This window comes from Acomys minous (genome assembly GCF_964271855.1).
Source record: "Acomys minous genome assembly, chromosome: 20".
In the NCBI taxonomy this organism is placed as follows: domain Eukaryota; kingdom Metazoa; phylum Chordata; class Mammalia; order Rodentia; family Muridae; genus Acomys; species Acomys minous.
In genome coordinates this window covers 11,120,046-11,138,898 of record NC_140502.1, presented here as the reverse complement: position 1 = coordinate 11,138,898, position 18,853 = coordinate 11,120,046, and the positions used below count along the sequence as shown (strand labels likewise).

At 36.3% G+C, this 18,853-nt stretch overlaps 1 protein-coding gene across 1 annotated transcript; it reads left to right on the top strand.

Annotated features, from left to right (window-relative positions):
• On the top strand, positions 1-18,579 carry LOC311590913 (vomeronasal type-2 receptor 116-like; the record flags this gene model as incomplete). Its single annotated transcript, XM_084770206.1, has 6 exons — positions 1-113; positions 2,823-3,105; positions 3,391-4,203; positions 6,552-6,770; positions 14,874-14,997; positions 17,681-18,579. The coding sequence occupies 6 exons, from the start codon at positions 1-3 to the stop codon at positions 18,577-18,579; spliced, it is 2,451 nt and encodes an 816-aa protein (XP_084626332.1).
• Positions 18,580-18,853: the final 274 nt, after the last annotated feature.

Here is an 18,853-nt window from a genome sequence, read left to right as displayed (position 1 = left end):
ATGAAGTTGAAGGAAGATAAAGAACTGGACTTGGGGCCAAATTGTGTCTTCTTCCTTGGAATAGACCCTGAGAAACTAGGCAGAGAGCATTGGAACAAATATCTGAATAAATTGTAAGTGCTTTTAAATATCTTCCATGTAAATATCCTGACACATATTTCGTGGGGTATTTGATGAGGATCATAGCAATACTTTGAGTCTGTTGCCCTGTTCCCACCGCCTGTATAACAAGAGTGAACTATTACTTCTTTACAGACACATTGCTTTTTTCTACTTATAATAATCTTCAGGAATTTTCTGATTTTATCTCTGTTAGGCACCTCATTGAAAGCAGTAGGCTGACTGAAAAATACATCTCTCACAGTGACCCAACATATATAGTCCTCCTAATCATAGTTTCCATTATACCATAGCCAGTGATGTGTGACTGAAAGCAATCCCATGTATTTCAACAAGTTTTATCCTAAGTACATTACAGTAAATGACTGTACAGTCTGCTGTATCTCCTTGTGCATGTAGTGTTTGTTCTGTTTGTGTTAGTAGTGTTTGTGCTACACGTGGCTCTTTAGAGCTTCCACATAGATACAAAACACTCTCTCCAATTCCTTGTGTGTGGTCACACTATGGTTTCTGAGGCTCCACTGAGAATGGAAGTAAGAGATCAGGTTACTGGGAACTATGTTCCTGTTGTTCCATAATTACTTGTATAGGTGTACAAAGACTAGCTTTTATATACAACCAAGGTGAGTTCTTCACACTCTTGGACTGTAATGAATATGTTTGGATTTTTTTAAAAGTGAGGTTATCACTCACACTGTTTACATTTTAGATCCCTTTTTTGCTTGCCTGAGTGGCCGTTGTATTATGTGATAGGTGGCAACACTTGAGAACAGAGGAGTTACTTACTAACTAAATTTTGCCATTATTTAACAGCCATACATCTTCTCCCTTTATGTATGAATTCTTTATTTTCTGAGACTTTAGACATAATTACCTCTTTCATTTCTCTTTCAGTAATTTTTCTATATATAGCTGAATGTTTTAGGAATATAGGATTCATACAAATTTTCTGACTTTCCCAGTTGTTTCAAAAACAGAACATTGGACAACTAGGCTACGCATACAACTTAAATAATTGATGTTTCCCAACATTTGTTGTAGGATATAGTTATTGAAAGCACAAGTCCCAAATCTGAATTCCTTTTTCTGTTCCTGAAATTCTCAATGATACATGTTCTGTATAGGTAAAGAATATTCTAATAGAGACTATTTTTAAAAATAAAAACACCACAGAGATACAATTTTTAAATGGAAACTACATAATTCTGAGTGAATCATTCAGAATCATGTAATATGTTTGATGTACATTGGACAGATAACACTTGACATGGAAGAGAGATGAATTATTTTTCTCATAAACAAAACTACAATATGCTATGGTTTTATGCCAATTGATGCGTTGATTGTTTTTATTTAAAAACTGACATTCTCACACATCTTTGTATTCTATTTTATAAACATAAATTATGGCATTTACAAAGCTACTGGAAGTTCTGTATGTTTCTTGTTCTCAGTAGAGAGCTACAGTTATGTTAGTGTTACCAGAAAGTTAGGCAAAATAATGTTTTTGAGACTTTTTTTGTAATGTCTTGGTTATTATGGACTCATTTGATAGAAAATGATGTCTCCAATCTAACAGTAATCTGACTGCATCTGCCTTCCTGAGTGCTGGCATTTCAAGGCATGTACCACCACATCTAGCTAAGGATGTCTTCTCTAAGAAAAAATATGTTACCAGGATATGCACAGTGTGAGTACATCACATGTGTGTGTAAACAAAAATAGATGAATCATAATTGGGTGGTGGTTTGTGACCTTAATCTCTGATCTCAGGAAAAGAAGCAGGTGTGTGTCTGTACATTTGAGCCAGAATTTTAAAAGCCGTGGATTTTATTATCATATTGTGGACTAAAAAATTATTGTCCACACAAACATGTGCATACATATTTTTATCAATTATTTTTTAGATATAAGAATTTGGATAACAACAAAATTTACAAAAGGATTTTATTTCTCTAGTAGTCAAACTGGAAGAAAAAACACAGGAGATAGAGATGGATATGAGGTGATTTGTTAAATATATTGCCTCTAATTATAAATAAATTTAAGTACAGGAGCCAAATCTAGCCCATTATAAGGGCAACTGTGCACTCATAATTCTTCCTTTAACTGCCTTAGCTAATTTCATCCATTTCATGATTAAAACCTAAGGCATCTCACAATCACATATATTTTATATTGCTCAAAATTTTCAAATTTAAGATTTCTTTAGAAATTCTCTTTCGTCAATCCTATGCTCATGTCCTTACCTTCTGAGACAGCATCCAAAATAAGACATAAAAACAGTCTCTGTGGAAGATGTCAATATCACATAGAACATGTGGGAGACACACTCTCAGGAGTGTTTAAAGCTTTTGTAATTTCCAGCTTCTCATGTCATTATAATCCCACAACACAGGACAGCTCTTTCAGTCTTTGGAGGTGGGAGGAAATACTGTTGAATAAAGGATATTTCTTGTATTCATTACAAATGATTAGCTGATGATACTTGTAATAATGTTTATTATCTGAGGCCATTGGGGTTAGTTGGAGTTAGTGATTAATTCCTTGTAAAACTCTTAAGTATTTTTGTAAAGTATCCCTTATTCTTTCTCCATGTGACGCTTTCTGTACTGTTTAATAAATACAGAGAAATGCCAAAAAAACCCCCAAATGATTAGCTGTATATCTCTGCCCATAATAAACACTGTACCCTTTTGCAGCACAACACCAAAAAGCCAGCGATTTGCTTTTGCATTGGCTTTTTCCATGGATAAAGTCAGCAGGAACCTTGTTCTTTTACCAAATATCTCTGTGCTTGACTACATTGGATTTGGTTGTAAGACACAGTCACAATTGACCAGTCATATGCGTATGGCCATAAACGATGTTCTACCTAATTATGACTGTATAAGAAAGCCACTATGTGGAGTGTTACTTACAGGAACAAGCTGGAAAACAACTGCAACAATACAGACATTCATGAACCTGTTCGTAAGTTACAAGGTGAGAGTTTATGGAGTGGGACTTTTGATATTATGTCTCTTTTGGTATGGTTCTGAGATTCTAAGATAAGTTTAAGGAGGAGAGTGACCTCATGATCATATCAATCTATGTTCAAGGGCCTTACTATTTAGAGACATGATAGGTCTTCCACCCACATGTCCTTCTTTGAAATACAGATGAGGGAAGACATAAGAGCTAATTGGTTTCTCTAGAAATCTCTGAAGAGAAATGTGTTTACAAGTTCTTACATATTCATGCTGCCTCATGCTGCTACCTGTGTCCTAGGTCGTTCTGCTTACATTTGGACCTTTCCAACCTGTCCTAAGTGATCATGAACAATATCCTTTTCTATATCAGATGGGCCCTAAGGACATATCTCTGGCCCTGGCCATGGTCTCCTTCATAATTTATTTCAGATGGAACTGGGTTGGGCTAGTCATCTCAGACAATGATCAGGGCATACAATTTCTCTCATATTTGAGGAGAGAGATGGAAATAAACACAGTCTGCTTTGCCTTTGTGAACATGATCCCAGTCAACATGGAGCTATACATGTCAAGAGCAGAAGTGTATTACAACCAAATCATGACATCTTCCACAAATGTTGTCATCGTTTATGGTGACATAGAGTATACACTAGCTTTGAGTGTAAGAAGGTGGGAATCTCTAGGTATAAAGAGAATATGGATCACAACCTCTCAGTGGGGTGATGCTATAAGTAAGAGGGACTACACACTGGACTCATTTCATGGGACTCTTACTTTTACACACCATCATCCAGACATTTCAGGTTTCAAAAATTTTGTCCAGACATTGAATCCTATCAAATACTCTGACAAATATCTGGCAAGCCTGGAGTGGATGGACTTTAGCTGTGATTACTTGGCATCTAACTGTAACACAATGAAGAACTGCTCATCCAATGCCACATTACAGTGGCTAATGGAACACACTTTTGACATGGCCTTTAGTGGTAGCAGTTATGACATATACAATGCTGTATATTCCTTTGCCCATGCCAAGCATGAGTGGTTATTTCACTACATACTTCAACAAGAAATAAGCACATGGAACAACTACAATCATCAGTGCTTTAAGGTACTGTTTCTTCTGTTGTATAATATTTGGTGTCATCAAAGACATACTTTTATAAGGCTCTCACAGGTGTCATCTCAGTGTAGTAAAAATGAAATATAAAGCTTTATAGGGTGAAAGTGAGAGAGAGAGGGGTTAATGGGAAGATCCAAGTGAGGGGATAACAATTGGGATGTAATCTGAATGAATTATTTAAGGGAAAAAGAAAAGAAATACAAGTAAAAATGCAATATATAAAGGTTCTAGTGTGGTAGGGAATTTTATTTATAGTGGTTATTGACTTTGATACACAGAACCTTAATATCCACACACCTGTTCAAAACTGGAAGCATAATCAGTGTTTGCAAATTAATCCTCTCCATAATATAAGGATAAGCCCTTGTTCATTAATTGTCAAATAAGTTGTAATACTTGTATGGACGGTTTTCCCAAGGTTTTTAAACTGATTCAGCACCCACTGTAAGTATGAGGATCCTTACTTCAGTTGGTGAAAGTAACTACATAGTTTCCTATGTGCTGGAATTCAATTACATATATAAATGTTTGTTCATATGTGAGAAATTATACTTATCACTTTGTATCTCTGTATGTTTTTCCTGTTGTTTTGCATCTCTTTGCATATATTTGTTGCTGTTGCTGTGTATAGATGTTTCTATTCTATCTGCCTATCTTCCCATTTATCTGTGGATGTGAACATACATTTTTGTATGTAGCAATGTCTTTCTGTATGTGTGTTTGCGCCTGTCTATATCTTTTTGTGTATATTTGTCATTGAACTTGTTGTGAGGTGAATAAGTCTGTATTTTTTATGTTTTGGTCAATGTGCTTGCATATAGGTATATCTGCATTGCTGGGTGTGTGTGTGTGTGTGTGTGTGTGTGTGTGTGTGTGTGTGTGTGACTTTATGTATGCCTGGCTTTATTCCTGCCTATCTGTATATGTTGGATGTGACCACCAATTTATCTGTCTGTGTCATTCTACATGGTTGTTTTTATCTGTTTTTCTCCTGAGTACTTGTCAGGCTATGTGTGTGAATATGCTTTTTATTCTTCTACATCTGTATGTTTCTCTACCTGGGAGTGCTTGTATGCGTATAAGTTTGGCGACATGTGTGTGTATTTGTGTGTAAATAATTGTGTTCCTGTATTGTGTGTATCTTCTGTATGATTAAGGAACCTTTCTATGTGTAGTAACATGTGTATGTGTGTCTGTTAGTGTCTATGTGTGTGTCAGTGTGTGTGTATGTGTGTTCATACTGCATATCTCATTTGGTTCTGCAAATATGTTTCTGGTTTTGGCAGTATAATTTTGAAATCTATAAAATCCCAGGGACATTATGGTAATTTTTAATTTTAGTTAATTTATCTATTCTCTTATATCCTGATGGTCGGCTCTTCTCTCAGATTCTCCTGGTTGCACTTTACATCCATCCCCACTACCCTACTCCTCAGAAAAGAGGATCCCTCTTAATAACTCACCGAATCTCATCAAGTGAGTCAAGGCTGAGCATTTCCTCTTCCCTGTGGCCAGGGGAGGAATCTCTACCAGGTTGTAGTGATCATACAGATTGCAAATGTGTCTTAATCTGAGACATCCTGATTGATCCTCATTATAGGGCACACATGAAGCCTGAGGTGCTTTATATGTTTAGGGGTCCTAGGTCCAGTCTATGCATGATTCTTAGAGTGTGTTTCAAACTACACAAGGTGCTCTGGGCCATGGTTAGCTAGAAATTCTGGCCTACTTGTGGAGATCTGTTACTCCCAGATTCTTCTTCCTTTCCTCCCAACTTTTTATCTAGACTTCATACATTTTACTGTGTATTTGGCTGTGAATCTCAGCATCTGCTTCCATCTACTTCTGGGTGTAGGTTCTCAGAGAACAGCTTTGCTAGGCTCCCATGTTAAGGAATAGCAGAATGTCGTTAATAGTGTCAGCATCCACCATTCTTCCATGGGGTGGGGTCTCCTGTTGATGCAGGCATTGTTTGAACATCTCCTCAATCTCACCGCTATCTATATCCTTGCATTTCCCATAGGCAGGGTAAATTTTGGGCTGAAGTTTTGTTGGGTTGCTTGGTGTTCCTCTCCCTCCCCAAAGTGTCCTGTGTAGTCTCCATGACCCTTGCTACTTGGAGTCTCACCTACACTCACTCCCATAGCCTCATAGAAGCCCACCGTGTCTTAGGTATCCAGATCATCACAGAGATGTTAATTTTATTTATCCAGTTGCTTTAATTGAATTTTTGCTCCTGGATAGGTTCATTAAATTTGCCTTTGGGATAAAGTCAGATTTCACTGTCTGGATTCAAGAAAGGGATTGTGCACTACAGTATGCTATATTTATTTCAGCTTTATGACATTCTGAGGAATATCCACTTCACAAATCCAGTTGGTGACAGAGTAAATATAAACCAACTGCAGGAGGAATATGACATTTTCTACTTATCCAATTGGCAACAAGGTCTTGAAATTAAGGTGAAGATTGGAAGTATCAGCCCATATTTTCCACACAGTCAACAGCTCCATTTATCTGCAGAGATGATGGAATGGGCCACAGGAAGTACAAAGGTAAGTCTTGATTTATTGTACTGATTTACCTGACTCACCAGTAAACACTCACATGTGTGCACATTCTAAATTAGTGATATAAAATAGATAGTCATGTATGGAATCAAAAGTTGTCCTATTATATTATGTTTCTTATTTTCGCTTTTTGATGTGATATATTTATTCCTCCTTTGAACATTCTATTTCCATACAGTTACATTTATCATATCAGAGGTCTTTCTGGTTTTTAGTAGGACTATAACATTGTCTATTACTACTGTTCAATATTACTTGCTCTAAAATGAGCAATAATTTCTTGGTTCCAGTTTTATTACAAAACAGTGATTTTTCCATTTCTGTTGGGCCTCCGGCACAAATGTCAAAGATATTGAGGTTGTTTCAGCATGGAGTAAGGAAAAATATATAAATCATTCATTTTACTATGTAATACTGCTTAATTATTTTTACATTGAGCTTCTAAAGTTTAAATGTTTATATATGTATATATATAAAACTTTCATGAACCATGTTAGATTTTCTAAGATTTGTAAACTTAGTTTTTATCAAATTAATTTTTCTTTCACTTTTTTATAAATGTTTATTCTCTTCAGTGTGGTGAGAAAATATGATCTAAGGGGAAAACATGTGAATTTCAGGTGTAGCTACTGAAATACATATCAATTCTGTAGTAAGAAATGAAAACTCATATTTGTTATAACCACATCTAAGTAGAATATTACATAAGCAAACACTGGGTGAGTACACAGAAGTCAAACAATATAAACAATGCTCTGATCCCCCATGTACATATCAAAATACAGAAAAAATAAGCATCAATATGAAGATATGGAAAGATCGAACATAACTCCAATATTTTAGACTTAACTGAAAGAATGTTCAATGACATATTAAACAACCAATTAATAATAATTATAAGAGGATCCAAGATGGCAGCAAAGATAATGTACTCTGTCTGAACCAAGGGACTGGGTTGAAAAATTCATAGCAAGAACTGGAACACTCTGGGTTAGAGCAGTCCACACCGTCTGAAAGATGGGTCTGACCTCAAGCCACATAAATGGGTCCACAAAGACATTAGTGTTTCCCTGTGGGCATGTGCCCAGGCCCCAGAGACTGGATGTCTGTATAAGAGCTGGATCTACACTTTACATCTCAGACTCCGTGTCAGGGAGTAAACAGTGAGCTGCAGGGCACGAGAGTCTGGTTCTTCAGGGTCAACTCAAATTCCAGGCTTTGGAGCACAGGAAAATCTGACCTCAGACCCCTTGCTAATCCACAGAAATATCCCAGGCACAGGAATGCACTGGCCTGGTCTCCAAAGCCACACACACACACTCAACGCAGCCCTGTGCATTGCCACACAATCTCAAACTGAATTGTGGGTTATAGGACCTACAAAGATATTTTAGAAATGAAAACAGAACCTGTAGAGAGAAGCAGCCCCACAAAATACAGGAAAGGGAAGTAAGAATCTCAGGTGGAGAAGATACAATGGAATAATTTGATGAAACCATCAAAGAAAATGTTTAAAATTTCCTGACATAAAACTTCCAAGGAATCAAGGAGAGCACTGAAAGATGAGACCTAAGAATAATAGGATTTGAGGAAAGAGAAGATGCCAGGATCCAAACCCAGGATAATATTTGCAACAAAATAATAGAAGAAAACTTCTGCAATTTGAACAAAGAGATGCTTATAGGCATATACGAGACCTACAGTCCACCATGTAGAGTAGACTATAAAAGAAAGTCATGTTGCCACATAATAACCAAAACACAAAATGCACAGAACAAAGAAAAAGCATTAAAAGCATCAAAAGAAAATGGCCAAGTAACTTACAATTCCAAACATACCAGAATCACATTTGAGTTTTCAGCAGAAGCCAAGAAAGCCAGAGGGGCCTGGGCAGAGGTATTACAATCCTAATAGTCTTGAGATGATAATCTATATTACTATACCCAATAAAAAGTTCACTAACCATAGATGAAGAAAATTAGATATTCCATGAAAAACTAAATTAAAACAGTACCTATCAAAAAATTCAGCCCTGAAAGGGGAGACCAGGTGGCACTCAGAGGAAGGACAACAGGTTACCAAAAGAGACTTGATACCCTATGAGCATATACTGGGAGAAGAAATCCCCCTCAGGAACAATCATAGGGGTGGGGAATAAGGGGAAAATGGGAGGGAGGGAAGAATGGGAGGATACAAGAGATGGGATAACCATTGAGATATAACAAGAATAAATTAATTTTAAAAATGTTTAAAAATCCAGGCCTATAGAAGATGATAAGAGGAAAACTCCAAACCAAAGAGCCTACCTAAACCAAAAAAACACTGGAATTAGATTACTTCACTTTAGCAAAACAAAATCAGATGAACACACTACCACAAACAACATCAAAATAATAGAACCTAACGTCCACCGGTCATGAAAATATTTTTCTTTTTATTATTATTAATTTATTCAGATTACATCTAAATGTTTACCCTCTTTCTTGTTCCTTCCTGCTCCACCTTTCTGCCCTCTTTCACCCTACTCCCATGCCATATCTCTGCTACAAAAAAGGAAATCTGCCACTAACATATGGTCACAGTCTATCAGGTCTCATCTTCGTAGCCTTCCTATTCTTTCTCTGAGTGCTACAGGGCCTTCCCATCAAGGGGTATTTGGCAAATATGGGGCACCAGAGTTCATGTCAGATTCAGTCCCTGCACTTCATATGACTGTGGATAACGTCCTGTCCCTTGGCTAGATCAGAGTATGGATTCAATATTTACTGTAATTGTCTTTGGTTAGTGCAGTAGCTTGAAAAGACCTCCTAGGTCCAGATCTGCCCATCATGATGTTCTTTTTGTAGGTTTCTAGGACCCTCTGAAAAATTCTATTTCTCTATTTTCATGTACTTCACTGACCTAGAGTCCTAACAGGGGGTCCCGCATCTATGCAAATCTCTTAGTAAGTGAAAATATTCAGGGGACATCCCTGTAGGGATAGTGTTCAATTATATGTGAGTATATACCATGTGAGTCTTTCTGAGTCTGCATTAACTCACTCAATATGATCATTTATAGTTCCATCCATTTGTCCACAAATACCAGGATTTCTTTTCTTTTAAAAGTTGAGTACTATTTTATAGTGTAAATGTATCACAGTTTCTTTATCCATTCTTTGACTGAGGGACATTTAGATTGTTTCAACATGCTGGCTATTACGAATAAGGCTGCTATGAACATGGCTGAGAGTATGACCTTGTTTTATGGAGGAGCACACTGTGAGTGTTTTCCAAAGAGTGGAATAGCTGAATCTTGAGGTAGGCCTATTCTAAGTCTTCTGAAAAAACACCAGATTGATTTCCAAAGTCGTTGTACAAGTTTGCACTCTCACCAGCAATGAAGGAGTGTCCCCCTTTCTCCACATCCTCACCAGCTTGTGATGTCACTTTAATTTTTAACTTGGCCACTCAGATGGGTGTAAAATGGAATCTAACGGTAATTTTGATTTGAATTTTCCTTATGACTATGGATGTTGAGCATTTCTTTAAGTGTTTTTTAACCGTTCAATATTCCTCTGCTGAGAATACTGTTTAATTCTAAGCCCCATTTCTTAATTGGGTTATTTGGTTTGATGGTGTTTATTTTCTTGATCTCTTTATGTATTTTGGATATTGGACCTTTGTCGGATGTAGGATGGGTGAAGATGTTCCCAGTCTGTATGCTATCACTTTGTTCTGATGACAGTGTCTGTTGCCTTAAAGATACTTCTCAGCCTCATGAGGTCCAATTTGTTAGTCGTTGACCTTTAGGCCTGAGCTGTTGGAGTTCTGTCAGGAAGTGTCTCCTGTGCAAATGAGTTCCAGGCTCTTTCCTGCCTTTTCTTCTAACAGATTTAGTGACTCTGTTTTATGTTGAGGTCTTTAATGCACTGGGACTTGATTTTTGTGCATGGTAAAAATATGGGTCTACTGTATTTTTTCTACATCCAGTGAGACCAGCACCACTCGTTGAAGATGCTTTCTTTTTGCCGTTGAATAAATTTGGCTTCTTTTTAAAAAATCAAGTTTCCATATGTGTCTGGAGTTTTTTTGGAGTCTTTGATTTGATTCCATAGATCAACTACCCTATTGCTATGCCATGACTATGCTGTTTAATTCCTGTTACTGTATAGTACAGCTTGAGATCAGGTATGGAGATTCCTCTGGAGGATCTTTCATTGTACAGGATTCTTTTAGGTACTCTGGTTTTTTGTGTTTCCACATGAAACAGTGAGACACACTGAAAACTGTTCAACGTTCTACATCATTAGGGAGAATTAATGAAACCACATCTGTCACTCCATCTTACACCCATCACCATGGCTAAAATTAAAAAAAAGACTCATGTGACAATAAATGCTGTCAAGAATTTGGGGAAAAGGAAACACTCTTCCATTAGTGAGGGAAGTGTAAACTTGTACATCCACTAAAGAAATCAATCTGGTGCTTTCTTAGAAAATTGAGAATACTGATAATTAAGGACCCTGATATACCACTCCTGGGAATATACAAAAGAGATGCTCAACCATACAACAAATACATTTGCTCAACTATTTGCAAAACAACCAGAATCTGGAAACAATCTAGAGGCCTCTCAACCAAAGAATGTATAAAGAAACTAGGGTACATTTGCTCCCTGGAATCCTACTCAGATTTTCAGAACAAGGACATCTTCAAAATTTCATGCAAATGTATGGAACTAAAAATGTTCATCCAATGTGAGGTAACAGAGACCTAGAAATTCATGGATGGTATACATTCACTAATAAGATATCAACTCAAAATTGATGTCCTATGAGAGGCTTTCCTCAGCGGTGGATTAGCACAAATGCTGGCACTTGCCACTGGACATCTGATGGAGTGCAGAGATGGTATTGAAGAATGAGAGATTAGACAGCTCATTCTCCAGAGTTGTGTGTACAGCACACTCTGCCTCTGATATGAACTATATTTCCCTATGTCTGATCACTTCTCCTTGGTAGGAGGCCCTTGGACACACAGAAAGGGAGAAGAAGGTATCAGGATGAGACCTGGTATGCTGTGGCCATATAGTGGGGTAGAAAGTCCCCTATTGTCAGAGGTCTAGGGGAGATTAAAATGGTGGGTTAAAGAGCATGAGAAGATGAAGATACAAGTGAGTAGTAACATTCAGGATGTAATTTGAATAAATAATGTCAAATTTGAAAAAACAATATTTAATGTTTTGTAACCGGGCATTAAAGACAACTCCTAATTGCCTGAGTGCTCATAACTGACCTTTATCTTACATTAATATATATATTTTTTAACTCCATCAGTACCACTGGTGAGATATATGTATTTGAATCATTAATTCCTTGGGCATCAGTTTATTTTTAATTAGATTTGGGCAAGATAACATGCTATATTGACTCCTTCTAAGATAACCGTGAGATAAATTTTAAATTATGTAATGGAAAAAAATAATAATTTTAAGAGAGTTTCCAACTAATCAAGAAGACAAATCACCTCTGCGAACATACAATGAGATCTTGAAAACTTGGATACTATAAGGCACTGAGTGAAGAGTTGAAACAAGAATGCAAGGAAGATGCAAAAAATGTTAAATAATCAAACTAAAATATGTAAGGAAACTACAAAATAAATCAAATAAAAACATCAGTATTCTTACCAAGAGAATATTTCAAGTTGAAGACAGGATGTAAAGACTTGAAAACAAGACAGATGAGTTAGAATGCTCAAAGATGAAGATAAACAATAAAGAAGAATGAAATACAGAGGATACAAAGGGCATGTGACGAACAGAACAAATTGACAAACCAGGGACACAATAGGAGAAAAAGGAGAAACTAAAGGTATATACATTATATTCAGTAAAATTTAACTTTAAATTTCTTAAATAAAACATGATCTGTGGCTATACAGAGAGAGCATTTATTTAAGTACTACCTAAACTCTCCACAACAGAAATTATCTAACTTTGTTTTAGTTGCTGTTTGCTTGTTTCTTTTTTTGGTTTCTCTAGATAGGGTTTCTCTGTGCAGCCTTGATACCCAGGGCTCATTTAGTAAATCAGGCTTGTCTCAGAATCACAGCAATTGCCTCCCTTAGTGCTAGGAATAAAGGCATACACCACCACAAAAATAAGCCAAGACTTGATATATATTACTCAAATTTGCTTTGTACCAAGAAGAAGCTTTGGAATGCCACTAAATAGAAGCCCCATTCATAAAATAGCAACACATGGAGAATTGCAGATTTTACCATGGAGGCCTTTAAAGGTGGAGAGTAACAATGATGTGTGTCAAAAAATTAGACACATAACATCCAAGGCTAGTTACTATACACAGTGTATTGATATCTCATAATAGAAGGAAACGGAACAAGGTTCAATAATGAACACAATTACAGAAATTCATATGCGCTGAAACAACACTACAAATGATACTTTAAGAATTCTTTCATAATTATAAGTAAAATGAACAGGTTTCCAAAGCTATGTAAAGACAACACTAGGATGGCAGAAAGAAGAACATCAGTTAGAAAGGAATCAATATTGCAGTAACAACATGCAGAAAGTAAAACAAATAATTCTAAATGACTGAATTGTAGTAGTCACATTTTCTAATTGAAACACAAAGGAAATGAGAATTGCTTATGAGAAAGACACGTTTGTTGCCTCCATCGAAAAGTCAAAGCTCATTCACATACATGAAGAGAGCTGTTCTAAAGTAAAGGAGATATGCATTGTAATGAAGTGTAATAGAAAATATTGGAAAGTAATCTATAATTTGGATATGTATGGAATAATTCTTGACTAAATATGTACTAAAAAAACACAGCAGCAAAAGAGAAAGATGACTGTCTTAGCATAACATGATTTCACTCCCAGAATGAAAGCATGGCTCAACATCCATAAATCAATTAGGGTTGATCCATCACATAATTCAATTCAATTATAGAATCACATTTTTATCCACAACAAAGAACAAACGATTCAAACTGGGAAGGCAGAAACAGATCAATTTTCCATGCAGTCCCCAATTTCAATGTTCATTGTCATACAAATGATCTTCAAGTTCAATATTTTATTTTAACTGAAAAACTTTTCGTGAGTTCCATGCCAGCCTTGTCTACAAATGAATCCAGGAGAGTCAAGGCTACACAGAGAAATCCTGTCTCAAAAAACCAAAAAAAATTTTTTCAATTTAAATTAAACAATCTTTATTCAAGAGTTCCCTGTATTTCTCAGCCCCTATTGAGCCTGTTCACCTCAGGAAATACTCCACCCTTCAGCTCAATACACAGAAATTCAGTACTTATGCTAATAATAAACCAGGATTTACCCACTCACCTTTGTTTCTCTTTACACACACTTGTCAAAGTTTAAACTGCCAATTTATTGGAAGTCATGTTTGGTATCTGAGATTCTAGGACAAATTTCCCTGATGCAAGAGCCTTGTAGTCTTATATTCCTAATCTGTTGCTGTGTTTAAATACTGACCCTAAGCAAAATAAGGAAAAGTTGATGTGGGTCAGAGAAAATACAGTCAAGGGAAGACAAGGCAGGAACCTCTGCATTTGGAACTAAATCTAGACCCTCAAAAAGCTCTGCTACTGTCTTGTTCTGTTAGATTTCACATAGATCCCTGCCTAACAAGAGCACCTCCCACAATGGGATGGTCACTCATACATAAATTACCACTGAATGAAATGCCTCACAAATGTAGGCAATGCCTAGAGTGATGGACATAATTTCTCAAGTAATTTTTCTCTGTATTTTTACTGTGCTTAGTGTCAACTTGACAATCATTAACTAGAAAAATCCAGCTGAAGTCTCTATAGTGTTTGCATACAGCACACTATAAATTCTTGTTCCTATATTTCTAGGAGTTGGGAAGCAACTCAATTTTTCATCAATTTATTTCCATATATTTATGTGCCTGACACTATACTATGTACTAAATGACATGTTCTCCATCAGTTCATGTTTATTGAATAAAGTTATTCATAACTCAACAAACTAATATAATATATATGAAAGAAGTAGGTAAAAATCTGATATCAGCATGTGTCTAATTTTTCTCAGATCTTGCCCTCTGTGTGTAGTGCTGACTGTGGTCCTGGATTCAGAAAATTCTGGAAAGACGGAGCAGCCACCTGTTGTTTTGAATGCAGCCCATGCCCAGAAAATGAAATTTCTAATGCGACAAGTGAGTGTTGCTGCTGTATAGAAACCTTCACATTTATCATCATCTCCTACCCACTTTGAGATACTCAAGTTGTCAAAAAAAACTGAACAAATATTACATATAACTGTTCTAATAAGGTCTTTGTAAAATGCAAATATTAACAATTTCCTGAACAACAGCAAACAATAAGCCCTCATGTGTTTATGGATGCTGTGACTCATTTTCAATTGACAGAAAATCACATTTTCTCAAAGAAAGATTTTGATAATCAAACCTTAATTTGCATGCATTTTATAGACTTTCATAATGATTTATCTCTTTTAAAACTCTATATAGATTAGATTCTTGTCTCAGAATTTTAAAAATATTTATGTATTCTCTTAGCATATATATGTGTGTCCCTACATGATTTGTGCACATTGCATAAGTACAGGATTCCATGCAGAACAAAACAGGGCCTCAGACAAACTAGATCCTGTCATGTCACTGTTGCATACTGATTATAGGTTTTCTGTTATTTTAATATGGAGGGAAAATATTTCTCTTCTGATTGTGAGAATCTAAGAATGAGAGGGAAGATACTTTGTAATATCCAAAGACCAATTTTTAAATGTCTGAGGTTATATGATTCTAGGTATGCATGGAATGTGTCTTCAGACATGATGGAGGAAATATGAGGATTCTTGTAATCAATATTTTATATACAGTATCCGATTAATAATGAAATAATATTGTAGCTTAGAATAATTTTTATGGAAAGAATTTAGTTCAAAATCTTAAAATGTTAGTCCCACCTACACAGAATGTATTAGTCAAATGATTGTTTATTTAGAGCTGACTAAATGCAAATAGCCAATGGACAATTTTTCAATATTTTGCCTGTCATCCTATATAATTAAATGAAAGTTCTTTTTCTTTTGCTTTTTGTGTGTGTTTTGTTCTTGTTGTAGTTGTTGTAGTTGTAGTTGTTGTTTTGAGACTGGGTTTCTCTATTACCTAGGCCATCTTGGACTCACTTTGTAGACCAGGCTCACTTCGAATACACAATGATCCACCTTCATCTGCCTCCTGAATTCTGAGACTAAAGGTGTGTACCAAAGGCACTAGTGGCAATTGAGATGACCCAGAATATAAATCTTTTGACACTAAGGCTGAAAAACTGAATTCATGGCCAGGATCCATGTAGAAGGAGTAGGTAACTAACTCCTACAAGATGGCTCTTCACTCCAACATACAACATTGTCTATAATAAACTACATAAAATAAAATTGTTTTAAATGAAAGCAAGTAATAATAGAGGCTTTTTACATATTTATTAACAAATATCACAAAATTTACAGAAAATTATTTTCATCACTTTAATAAGGTTTATGTTTTAGGGGATGGTGGATGCATGTCACAAGTGCAGATGCAGGTGAGAGGCTACAAAACACATGCAGATAGAGTTACATGCAGTTTTGAAACACCGGACATAAGTACTGGAATTGGAACTCTGGTTTTCTGAGAAATATTTGTATTCCCTTTACAGTTTAGCCAACTAGCCAAGGTATATAAAAACATTCACTAATTATATCTATCCATAAATGCATTCTTCTAGATAAAAATAAAGAAATAGCTAGAAGCACATCATCACTCTCTGCAATTATCCAATGATTGGGTGGAATTTCCCACACATATATTACAGTTGCCATCTGAATCTTGCAATTTATGAATGGGGTACAATAAATATAATGTAAACAATCTTGGTTACCACTATTGGAATCCTTTTGTTATCTTGCTCATGTTGTTTTTGCATACGTCCTTGAGTCCACTCACAGAGTCTGGGTCTAATAGAGTTTAAAAGAAGGGAGGAGGAATGGGCTGAATGATTCCAAACAAAATGGAATCAAAACGAACGTTTTAATGCTCAGGAAGTTCAGAGTTTTCTACTTTCACTGTTAATGTTGGTGCTTCCCATTAACAGTTATCAGGAGTCCTGGTCTCTATGGATAGATACACATGCAAATGAGAATAGTGTTATTTAATACTTTTGCAGTTTTCAGTCATTAACATTATATTCATATGTCATTCAAATCTCACTCTCACATACTACATCCTCTTTATAAGTACAAGAAAATTCAGATTCATGAGATTTCTTGTTACTTCTACATTCACACACACACACACACACACACACACACACACACACACACACACACACACAAACCACACACATAGCCTGCTCATTCCATTTATGTGAATGTGTTTGGGCTAGTGAATTGAAACTCAAATATTTACAACAGGTCTTGTCCTAATAGAAGACAGAGTCTCCCTCTGTCACAGAGGCAACAGTGATAAAACAGACAACATCCTCAGGAGACAATCAATGAAAAAAATTAGTGATTTTCAAATACACTCAGATGCAACATCATTAATGAATTTACCTCTCCTGAACTCAGGAGTCTAAGTAATTTCAGTAAAACATGAAGAATGATGTAAAAAAAAAACTGTACTTACAGACAACATTATAAACAAAATTGAATAAATGTGAAAATGATTGCTTTTTCTTTAAAGAGAGTGAGTATGACCAAATAAAATCATTGCTGTGCAAAATGACATGAAATTAAATAATCAGTATGAAAAGGTGCATACTGCCATCCTTCTCTAATGTCCGATCAATAAACTGCTGAAGCAGCACTAATAAAAACACCCCTTTCTCCATCAGATGTGGATCAATGTGTGATGTGTCCAGAGGAGCAGTATGCCAACCCAGAGCAGAACCACTGTATAGACAAAGCTGTGGTCTTTCTGAGCTATGAAGATCCATTAGGTATGGCTCTTGCCTTAATAGCCCTCTTCTTCACTGCATTCACTGCTGTGGTTCTTGGGGTCTTCATGAAGCACCATGACACTCCTATTGTAAAAGCCAATAACAAAACCCTCAGCTACCTCTTACTTATATCTCTCATGTCCTGTTTCCTCTGCTCTTTGCTCTTCCTTGGGCGTCCAAACACAGCCACCTGCATCCTGCAGCAGATCACATTTGGAATTGTATTCACTGTCGCTATTTCCACAGTTCTGGCAAAAACAATCACTGTAGTTCTGGCTTTCAATCTCACAGGCCCCAGAAGAAGGATGAAGTATATCCTAATATCAGGGGTACCTAACTACATCATTCCCATCTGCTCCCTATTCCAAGTAATTCTATGTGCAATCTGGCTAGGATCTTCTCCTCCATTTGTGGATATTGATGCACACTCTGAGCATGGCCATATTATCATTGTGTGCAACAAGGGCTCAGTTACTGCATTCTACTGTGTCCTGGGATATTTGGCCTGCCTGGCCATGGGAAGCTTCACAATGGCTTTTCTGGTGAGAAACCTGCCTGACACCTTCAACGAAGCCAAGTATCTGACATTCAGCATGCTTGTGTTCTGCAGTGTCTGGGTCAGCTTCATCCCTGTATATCATAGCACCAAGGGCATGGTCATGGTTGCTGTGGAGATCTTCTCCATCTTGGCTTCCACTGCCAGCATGCTTGGATGCATCTTTGTTCCTAAGTTCTGCATAATTTTGTTAAGACCAGAAAGAAATTCTATCCAAAAGATCAGGAGGAAATCTTAGTCCTAAAATCATATTATATGAACTGTAACTTACAAATAATGGGTCTACACAGCCACCAAATATAAGGTTGCAGTACAGTATCTATTTGTTTTTAGAATGACTCTCACACTTTTTTCTAATGGTGATGCTAGTCAGTATCATATCTACTAATGTTATCTACCTTTTCCATATAATCTTGTGCTAAACCTTTCTTCTCATGAGACTTATCTTTTTGGCATGTATACAGTGTGGAAATGTTCTTTTCTGCTCTAATATAAAAAACTTCAAAATAAAC